This window comes from Eptatretus burgeri, chromosome 1, assembly GCF_056783735.1.
Source record: "Eptatretus burgeri isolate ZD-2024b chromosome 1, Ebu_testis_v1, whole genome shotgun sequence".
In the NCBI taxonomy this organism is placed as follows: domain Eukaryota; kingdom Metazoa; phylum Chordata; class Myxini; order Myxiniformes; family Myxinidae; genus Eptatretus; species Eptatretus burgeri.
This window is the reverse complement of record NC_140961.1, coordinates 130,899,379-130,909,965: the sequence shown is the minus strand read 5'-3', so window position 1 is coordinate 130,909,965 and position 10,587 is coordinate 130,899,379. Positions and strand designations below refer to the sequence as shown.

At 43.8% G+C, this 10,587-nt stretch overlaps 1 protein-coding gene across 1 annotated transcript in view; it reads left to right on the top strand.

The window, feature by feature from the left end:
- Positions 1-1,597: 1,597 nt before the first annotated feature.
- The window catches only part of LOC147035424 (thiosulfate:glutathione sulfurtransferase-like), a 36,555-nt gene continuing 27,565 nt past the window's right edge, over positions 1,598-10,587 (top strand). Inside the window, exon 1 of the mRNA XM_085898093.1 lies at positions 1,598-1,868. Coding sequence (XP_085754219.1) covers positions 1,715-1,868 — 154 coding nt within the window. The 5' untranslated portion in view covers positions 1,598-1,714. The remainder of the gene's footprint in view (positions 1,869-10,587) is intronic.

Sequence of the window (10,587 nt, the reverse complement as noted above, 5' to 3'; positions counted from 1 at the left end):
GTACCAAAGACTTTAAAAAATGGTACTTGCTGCTTCCTTGCTTGGTACTCAACATTAAAAAAGATAGAGCAAGGAGAAAGACCCATATGTTGGTAATTGTACACCATGCTTTGATGGGCCTAATGGTCTCCTGCATTATAGTTCCTTTCAGTGGAACTCGTATTTTTACTCCATGCCCATGCTTGAAGTGAATAGCGGGGTTAAGCAATTTGTTCACTTTGTCTCTGTGTGTCTGTCTGTCTCTGCAGACATTGGTCTATGATCAAGGAACTACTTAAATTGAGTTGAATTTTATATTTTGAACATGAGATCATGAATCACAACATGAACCTGCAGTTTAGCAGTGGTTTGGCTGAATTTGGCAAATTGTATGTAATCTCATCACGATTGCATTTGCGCAGAGAGGAGTAAGGTGATTGTTTTAGTCTGTCTGCCTGTCTGGCAGTCAAACAAAATTGCAAATCATTCTAAACAAGAAACTTACCGTTTTAGGGACTTCATAAAGTACACAAACAACAAGCATGAATAATTAATTCATGTGACGTGTTAAAGAAGGTGGTGGAAAAGACGCTGCATTGTCGGCAATAAACTTACAAAAAAAAGTTGTCTTTTTTTTGACAGTCTTTATTTTAAATCTTTATTTATTTCAAAATCTAAAAATATCTTTATTAATTAAAATTTTAACTAATTTCTTTATTAATTAAAATCTACCCCTCTAAAATCTTTCTTTTATTTCAATTTGATTAATTATTTACTTGAACACTAAAATACAAAAACCCTAACCCTAAAAAAAAAGTAAGATGTTCTACAAACACTATTATTTTATTTATTTTTTATTTTATTTTTTAGTCTATTATTTATTTGTCTTTGGCTACAAAGAGCAACCATGACTTTAACTCTTCAAAGTTTCTAAAGTGATCGAAGCTATCTTCCCATTATGTGAGAACAAGCATGCCCCACTGGGCGTCCTTCCTATGTGTCTAAAGCACCTGTTGCTGTTATCTGCACCCACTCCCAATAATCACTCACCGATTCACGTGTGTAAAGCAGCTGTTGTTGTTACCACAAAGACGGACCAAAAAAGTCGAAATCTTCTTCAGTCCTCGACAAGTTATGACAAAAATATGTGTACGAGTTGGTTAGGTGACAAGAACAAGCCGATTCGATTTTGGTTCAGGTCCGAATCCAGATCGAGCCTATCATTGGGATACAACGTGTAAATTGTTCAGCCTGGCGGAAGTATGCGCTCTACTGCGTGCCATTCTAGTTCCACCTGGTTCTTCCCATCCTCCCCTTAAAATTCAAATGCCTTTCAAACCTGTTTTCCAAAAGACAGATAATACCTATATAAAAGAAAATCGAACTCTGTGCTGAACCCACATAGCAGTAAACAATCACATTTTAAAAAGGTGTAAAACACCTTTTAGGTTTACAAAGGACCGTGCAGTTGGTATAATACAGATGTGCATGCGCAGGTATAAATTCTGGTGTTTTGGGGCAGGTTCAGGTACATAATTGAACCATTAATCACTTCCCATTACGTGAGAACAAGCACGTCCCAGTGGGCGTCGTTGCTCGTGTATAAAGCACCTGTTTCCGTTACCACCCACTCTCCCTACTCACTCACCTGTTCACGTGTGTAAAGCAGCTGTTGTTACCACACCCTATATACTCACTCCTCTGTGTACCTAGTCAGTACTCACCCTGCCTGGTCATGCTGCGCTCTCTGCCCTTCATGATCTTACTGTGCTGTTCTGCCCGAACGAGCCCATGGACCCAGCGTTACTGTTCGGTGAAGCGTTTTCCTTCCACTTTCTGCCAAAGATACCTTCCCTTGACGGAACCTTCCCTGCAAGTCTCCAGTGAAGGTGCGTTATGGCCTAAGGGGTTGTGGTCCTGTGGAGTGTGCATGGTGATGTGTAATGTATGTGTATACCTGGAGTGGGAATCATCGGTTGGTTTTGCTGAACCGATTAATCGAGCGGAAGTATGTTTATCACATGTTTTTATTTTGTTAATGCTTTGGCACAATCTACCATCTGTGCAAGTTGATTGAGAAGAGTGAATTTTTTTCCAGACGACTGGGGTTAAACAGCAATAGTGGGGCAACTTAGCTAAATATAGCATAACAATTGTGCATTTTGTGAGGAAAGCACCAAATTTGGCACACCAGTAGCCTAACATATGAACAGATTTGGATATTGGGCCATCCCAAATTCAGCCGCTGATGGCTGTGGCAGCCATTTTCCACTGCCATCAAAAATTTGAGATGGCCCAATATCCAAATCTGTTCATAATATGTGAGGCTACTAGTGTGCCAAATTTGGTGCTTTCCTCACAAAATGCACAATTGTTATGCTAAGTTGCCCCACTACAAGTCAAAGAGCTCAGTAACAGTGAATGGAGATCTGACTGTCTGGTTCAGGGGATGTGCTTGTTCTCACATCAGGGGATGTATGATATCATCCCAACTCTTCGACTTGTTGCTTGAACTCGCAACGCTGCATGCAATACATGGTATGGCTCTAGGAGTTACCATCCGTGGAAAAGTTATATGAAACCTACAAATCGCAGATGACTTGTCTTGCTTATAGGGACGGCAGAAGACCTGCAAATCCTTTTAGTTTGTGTTCACAGTAGCAGTCGTGGTCTGGGCATGAAGATCAACGTCACAAAAACACACAAGTCATCAGTAGACACACACCACCCAAATCAAATTAACATCAATATAAACGGTAAAGTTTTAAAACAAGCTTGGGAATTTACTTATTTGGAGGGTACCATAATCATAGTATGGAACATGTACCGACTGAAGACATCAAACATGGAATTGGGAAAGTGCTGGGAGCATTTCAGCAGCTACAAAGTATTTGGATGGCAAAAGACATCCAACATGCCACCAAAGTTGAACTGTATAGAGTCCTGGTTCTCATAATCTTGATGTATGGGTCAGAAACTTTGACGTAAAAGCGGAATCCAAACACTCAGACCACCTCGACATTAATCTATCCTTCATACTCTACAAAATCGATATGATGTGTCTTCCCCCGATTTCCAAATTATAAAGTAGGTAAATTTGTGATTTAAAGGTCAATCTTCTTCAGATTAGCTGTGATGTCACATCAGAAAATTGACCATGATATCCGTACTGTCTCCAGGTTACATCATAACTCAAACGGCGAATATTTTTCAATTTTCCACAAATATGCTGAGTCAATGTGTCCTTGGTGCTTATATACTGTCGTAATACAAATAGAAATGGTTTCATGCTACACCAATGGCCAAAAGACTCTATGTTCACCGGAAATTGAACGAGGTTTTTGCTAAATACCCGCGTGTGGATCGGGCCTATAAAATGTTATAAAACATCAGAGATGGCTAGATCTTGTGGTTATCCACCACAAATGAGAGAGGATACCATACCCCCGATTAAGAAGAAGAAACGGCCATCGTTCAAAATTGTAACACCATCTCTACCCAGCTTTCAGGACATGTGCACAGATGATTTCAGCGGTGAATCAAACACCTGTTGCTATTTCCCAGCAGTTACCTCAAGAGCACTTGAAAATAATTATATAATATCAACACAAATTTCTGCAAATCAAATGAACCACCATCTACTTTTTGTAGAGAAAAAGTATGTATGTATGTATGCATCATTTACTTCTCCAATAGGATTTAACCTAGGATGCTTAAACTTCCAGGGTTCCACCCCTCTCTTCATCTCTGCCCCCCCCCCCCACTGCCACACCTAGCACCACTCCCCCCTCCACAATCCTCCATCAACCATCACTCCCACAATACACACCACCATCCCACAACCCCACAACCCCTCCTCCACAATCCCCCATCAAACATCACCCCCCCCACAATACCACCACCACCACAGGAACCCTCCCCCCAGCACCACTCCCTGCTCCACTGGAGAGGCACATCAACACCTTATGGACATGATGGTGGGACACAGCATGGACACGGATACAAAGGGCATCCGGGGAAAGTATAAAACAGGACGATCCCGTAACATATAAGACACCTGCTCAGTCTGTGACGGTGGGACAAAGTCCGAGTGTGCCTGGGCGGTGTCGGGTGATGGTGGGTATTTCTGCTCGAGTAATATCTAAGGCCAAATGAAATAAATGATTAGTTTCTCATCCCCATCTGCTTCCTTTTTGACAGCCACCTCCTTTTTTGATAGTTACTATTTTCTCTCCAGATCTTGAAAGAAAAACAACAAGATGGGCACTCTTCTATGTCGCAATGTTGCCAGATATGCTCCTGCCCACATTATTACATCATTTATACATACTTTTTCCAAGTTTGATTTAAATCCCTGAACCCAGATTCAAAATATTAAATAATTCTGGCTGCCAGACCATGCGTCCGATGAGGTTTAAATTTAAAACATATTGTTACGAATTCGCACCCGCCGGCGTGCGATCGGCCGCTTCCCACTAATAGCAACCGCGTCGCCCACCGGACGGGCAATTAGGTCGTGACTTTCCGGAGCTAACGCCGCAACCGTCACGGGTGGGTCTTCAACCTCACCACGGCCGTGCCAATTGTCTACCCGCGCAAGATAGGGTCACTCGCCGAACTCGATATACCTAAGTACCTGCGCGGACAGTCGACCGTCTGACCGTACCTCGACGCAAGTCGGCTTGGAAAACAAACCGCTTAAGCGGTCCGTTCCGTTCTGCAGTGATAACCGAGTGGGTATTATCGCCGACCTCGCCGGATCTGATTCTATTTAACGGGTGTTTAAAACCCAGCTATTTATTCCGCGATGCAAGATGGCATTTCAATGGAGTGAAAGGACGCGACGAACGGGGTACCTTTAGACCAACACATTGATTATGCAACACGTAAGCAGGCAAATAGAAACAACAGGCAAGCACGTATGCAGGCAAATAGAAACAAAAGCAGGCAAACAAAAGCAAGGGAAAGCACTACCACCGAATATAATTAATAAATGTACAGTCACTTTGCCAGCTTTACTTTACAGACGGCGCCACAACAACATTCATTCAAAAACCCAAAAGAAACACAAGAAAAGATCCCTTCACAGACAAGGGGGTCAGGCTGGACCACTTGGGTCTTTATGACACGGGACCTGGGAGACCGAACGGGTCCCGCGAGACCGTAGGAGGTTACCTGCACCCTCGAGGTGCGTCAATGGTTGGCGAGCTCTCTCGGGCACTCTCCTCCACGAACATGCAGGTTCGCGCCCCACAGCCGGCAGAGCTGCGCCTCCCGTCCGCGTCTCCGGTACGTCGCCCGGACTCTCCACCGACCCACGCCTCTGGTGTACGGGTCGCTCCACAGACCCAGAGACCAAGACAAGACCAGACCAAGAGAAGGGTGCAAAACAAAGAGAGGAGATCAGACCAAGAGAAGAGCGCCAACGAAGAGAAGGAGCCCAAGGCGGTTGTCCGCCTTATATAGCATGGGGCTCCGCCCTTCGCCCCTCCCCATTTTGGCTCCGCCTCCCTTCAAGAAGCTTCTCGAAAAGGGGCATTTCTCAACTCCAGCGCCTCACCCCTCGTATCCACCAATCGTGAGCGAGCCGCCTCACCCTTCCCGTCACACCAGCCTCGGAGAAAAAAGGCGGGAAGAACCCACACTCTCACCATTGGAGGTTTCTTGCCCGCGTTCTCGGACCCCTTTTAAACACGGAAAGGGTCATAGCGTGGTCTGTGGAGGATGGCGTTTGCAAGCTGGCGTAGTGGCAAAGATGGTTAAATGGTGGTGGTGTTGTTGTGGAGATCGTAGCATGGTTGGTGTTGTGGCGTAGTTGGGGGTGGTTGTGTTGTTGGCGTCGTGGTTTGTTGTAATGGTGGGCGAGATATGTCAGTTCAAAATAACGATAGAGAAAGAAAAACACTATCTCAAAGGGTCACAGCCCGATGAACACGAAGAAATCCTTCCAAACAACGGTGGGGAAACCTATCGGGATAACTGATCTAAGGAACCTTTATGGTGTTCTGCGAATTTCCACAGCCGGAACAATATATTCCACATGTCTACTCAAACATAACTGTGACATTTCACATTGATTGATAAAGTGGCTCAAGAGAAAGATGAAAAAAAAAAGATTTTTGTTCAAACCAATATGGCTGTAAGACCATGTGATCTATTCATAATTTGTGAACACTGGTATTCCCAAGCCTTGGGAAACATGTTGGTGAAGTTTCCCCTTGATCTGTCAAGCTGTTCTGAAGAGGAAAAATTTAAAAGATTTATTCTCCAAAAAAATCAGTTGCCAAACCATTTGACCAATGACATCATAGGTGGAGAACTTTTTGTTCCTCATGGACAGGCGATCTGTTCAGCCATTTTGTGATTCGCCTCGATCTGTTCAGCCATTTTGGAGAAGAACATTTTTGAAGGTTTTTATGATAATAAAAAAAGGCTGCCGAATCACGTGACTGATGATGTTATCAATCCCCCCCCCCCCACCACCCCCATACAATTTAGCCATAGATGACCCTCAAAAATTTTCATACTGATCCGATAAAGCGTTCGACGTATGCAATAACAACATTCATAACAAAGCCACTGATGACATCATCCCTGAAACCAGATTCAAAATATTAAATCATTCTGGCTGCCAGACCATGCATCTGATCAGGTTGAAATTTAAAAAATACATTCCTCATGACTACTACATCATAACTTTGACGTTTCATGTCGATTGATGTGGCAGTTCAAGAGAGAGACTTTTTCAAAGATTTTCGTTCAATCCAATATGGCTGCTACACAATGTGACCTATTACCGTATTTTCACGACCAAAAGGCGCACCGTGCCAAAAGGCGCAGTCTAAGTTGTGTGTGCCGTTCCTGTATTTGACACACACATAAGGCGCTCCTCACGATAGGGCGCGGGTTTTATATGAATATCCTCTACTACGTACGTCCGCCGTACAACAACACACTCACACAAGCACACAAGTGTGCGTATTTAAAAATAGATCGGGAGCAAAATTGAGTTTGGTTGTGCTTTATTAAAGTATCACTTTCTGCACCGTGCGGCTCCTCCGAAATTTCTGTATTAAAGTATCAGAGTCACTTTCTGCACCGTGCGGCTCCTCCGAAATGATGCCGGCTTTAGCGAAAGCTCGGACAACAGTGCCAGCAGACACGTTAGCCCAGGCATCAACAATCCAGTGGCAAACTGTGGCGTAACTCGCCCGGCACTGCCTTCCACCCTTTGTGAAGCTGTGCTCTCCTTCGGTCATCCACCGCTCCCACGCCGCTCGCAGCCTCACTTTGAACGGCCGGTTCACGCCGATGGCTCGGCTGGATCCGTTTGTCGCAGATGTGCTTGCTGCAGTAGGAGCGGAAGTTTTCCATCATTTCTTGATAATCCGCCGGACGTTGCTGCGCTATCGTAGTCCTGGTCCGGATGGAAAAATGGCACCGTTTCATGAAGCGAAAGCACCAAGACGGACCTCCGTGGAAATGTTCGATTTTCATTTCCTCCGCTATCGATACTGCCTTCAGTCGGATCGTGACCGTCGAAACGCTCCTCCCACTTGCTCTTTGCTCAACGATCCACTGCTCAAGTCTTTCCTCCAACTCTGGCCACCTCGCCTTGTTTCCACGGAAACTCAGCTGCGTCTTCTTCACCTGTCGCAGCTCGTTTTCCAGCTTCCTCCACTTTCGAACCATCGACTCGTTGATCTGGAAATTCCTCGCCGCGGCTCGATTCCCATGTTCCTCCGCATAGCTGATCGCCTTCAGTTTAAACTGAGCTTCATAAGCGTGTCTCTTTGCCATTTTCGGGGTTGTTAAAACAGCAATGTTCTGCATACCGCACATACCTGTTCTTTTATACACACAAAGGGCGCACTGCACTATAGGGCGCGTCGCACATTTTGACAAAAATCTAAGACGTTTATATGCGCCTTATAGTCGTGAAAATACGGTAATTATTTGTGAACACCCTGCTATCCCCAAGGATTGGGGAACATGTGCGTGAAGTTTCCTCTCGATCTATCAAGCTGTTCTGGAAAAGGAGATTTTTTAAAGGTTTGAGGGTAAATCCAATATGGCTGCCGAACCATGTGACCTAGGACATCTTCGTTGGATACATTTTTGTTCCTCATGGATACGTGATCATACCTGTAAAGGTTCGCCTTGATCTGTTCAGCCGTTTCGGAGAAGAAGATTTTTGAAGGTTTTATGTTAAAAAAACAATATGGCTGCTGAACTATCGATGAGGTCACAATCGTCATAAAAAAACATTCCACGTGAGTAGTTGCACCGATGGTGAAAATTTTGTTTCAATCGGATCAGTGGTTGTAGAGAAAACAGAGAAATTTAGCATGGAGAGACGTATGGACGGACAGACAACCCGAAAATATAATGCCACCGGTGACTTCGTCACAGGAAGCGTTAAAAAAAGATTAATTCATCCCCACACGCTTCCTGTTTGGAAGCCATATGTTGGTGGGTTCTTTTTTCGTCTCCTTTATCAAATTTACTTAAATTTTATGCGTGTTTTTGTTCTTTTATCTCTATTGTGGGAGTCTAGAACCCAGACCAATAATTATTTTGTGGGCCCAATAGGCCAAGCGCTCATGCAAATTAAATCGAAGTACGCTTGCTCACGCCGCACTGTGCACTCAGGGAATGCGATTTCAGACATGTACATTTACATACGTAACGTGTACAGTTAAGTTAGCTGACTAGCGACTTCTAGCAAGAACACGCATTATTGATCCCAAGAATGAACTTTCTCGATAGCTTTAATTGATCAACTGACAAAGATGTTGACTTATTGGGTATATAACCAATGTCATTTTTAATGGTATATGGGATATGTGTTGGTGGTAATGTGCTAGTCTTTGGTCAGCTAGTTTCACTATGTGGCAGCCATCTTGGAAAAAATATCAGAAATAGGAAGAATACCTCTGGGCGGTCACATGGTAGTGGCTGGATAACAAATCCAGGGAACCACTGGGAGGTGGAGATGACCCACAAAATATATAACGTCGAAGAAAGTAAATACCTATGGATTTTTTTTCCTTTTTTTAATGCCGTCAACAAACTTTGGTCCATCGCGGGAGATTAAAGTTGGAGACAAGTTTCATCAAAATCGTGAGTGTAGTTTCTGAGAAGAAAGCAAATACCTATTTTGGGGCCCACCACCTGCAAACCCCCTTCGGGCCTGATTTTCATTTTTAGATCCTCGTGGAGGATCTCTAAGTCTTACTCACGTTGTTGTTCTTGTGGACTTTTTTGTTTCACAGCCTAGAGTTTTCATCGAAACTTCCTGAAACTTGGTGTATATCTACTATATAAATGGCAGTCCTTCTGTCTGTTTGTTTGTAACCAATAAGCTCCTAGACCAGTGAACCGATCTTGATGAAACTTTACACACATATCGACCTAACATTCAGCTACAGGATGCGCTAAGTGACTTTCCATAAAAATGAAAATATATATATATATATATATATATATATTTTAATTATATTTAAAAAAAAATGGCTTTCGAATATTGCGCTGGCGTATTAATTGTAACAAAAGGCTTCATGGTTAAAAACGCTCGGGTTTTTTGAAATACAAATGTCCGTATTTGTTGACTTTAAACATACACATTCTCCTCCTGTTATTTGAATTCTCGAACTGCACGTGCACGGCAACAGCTAACTGCTGATAGATCTGCTCAAGAACGAGTCAGGCAAGCAGAGTCGGCTGCAGAGAGAGAGAGCGTCGCCTAACTGCAAATAGAGCGTCACACCGACGGGCGAGAGAAGCACAAAACTCACGTTCCAGCTTTCTAGGTCCGGGTTTTGGCAGGACATCAAGGACATTTTCCACTGCGGCTAGAAACATTTCGCGGCTCAAGGCCACCTTCAACTCTGACCTCTCTGAGGATTACGGCAGCATAAAGCCTTCCTTCCATAAATCTGAGGAATAAAAGAAGCCTTCCTAATTTTCTCCATACAACGAATGCTTCAGTCTAACTAGCGTGAGGAAAATAGGGCAAATTTCCCGGGTACTTCAGCTAGTCTATCTATAATTCCAGCAGTGTGTGTGTGTGTGTGTGTGTGTGTGTGTGTGTGTGTGTGTGTGTGTGTGTGTGTGTGTGTGTGTGTGTGTGTGTGTGTGTGTGTGTGTGTCTGTGACCGCTGTTTCTCGACAACCACTGGTCCGATCTAATTGAAACTTGCCAGGTATATTTCTGGGGCCCTGAGTATGTGCCTTTTCAAGGTTTGATATTAATCGGACAAGTGCTTCCCAAATTATGGCCATTTATTTACCAACCAATGACAGGACACGTTGCTGCGTAGGCGTGGCCGATGGGGAAGAGAACCTCAGCCGCGTTCCCCATTACGGGTTACAACGTACGGACTTCCGGATAGTGATGACTTCGTGTATTCTAATAATTTCTCGATTTCTTATGCGCATTTATAGATAAACACAATGCCCCAATCCAGTCGTCGTTTACGAGATCGAAGGAACGGCCTGGTTGTTCGATGTGGTTGTTTGATTTGTTGATGTGGTTGTTGAACGGTGTGGTTGTTTGAAAGTTGTTTTTTTTTTCTCTCTTCTGTTCTCTTTGTGTTTTTCCTTGCG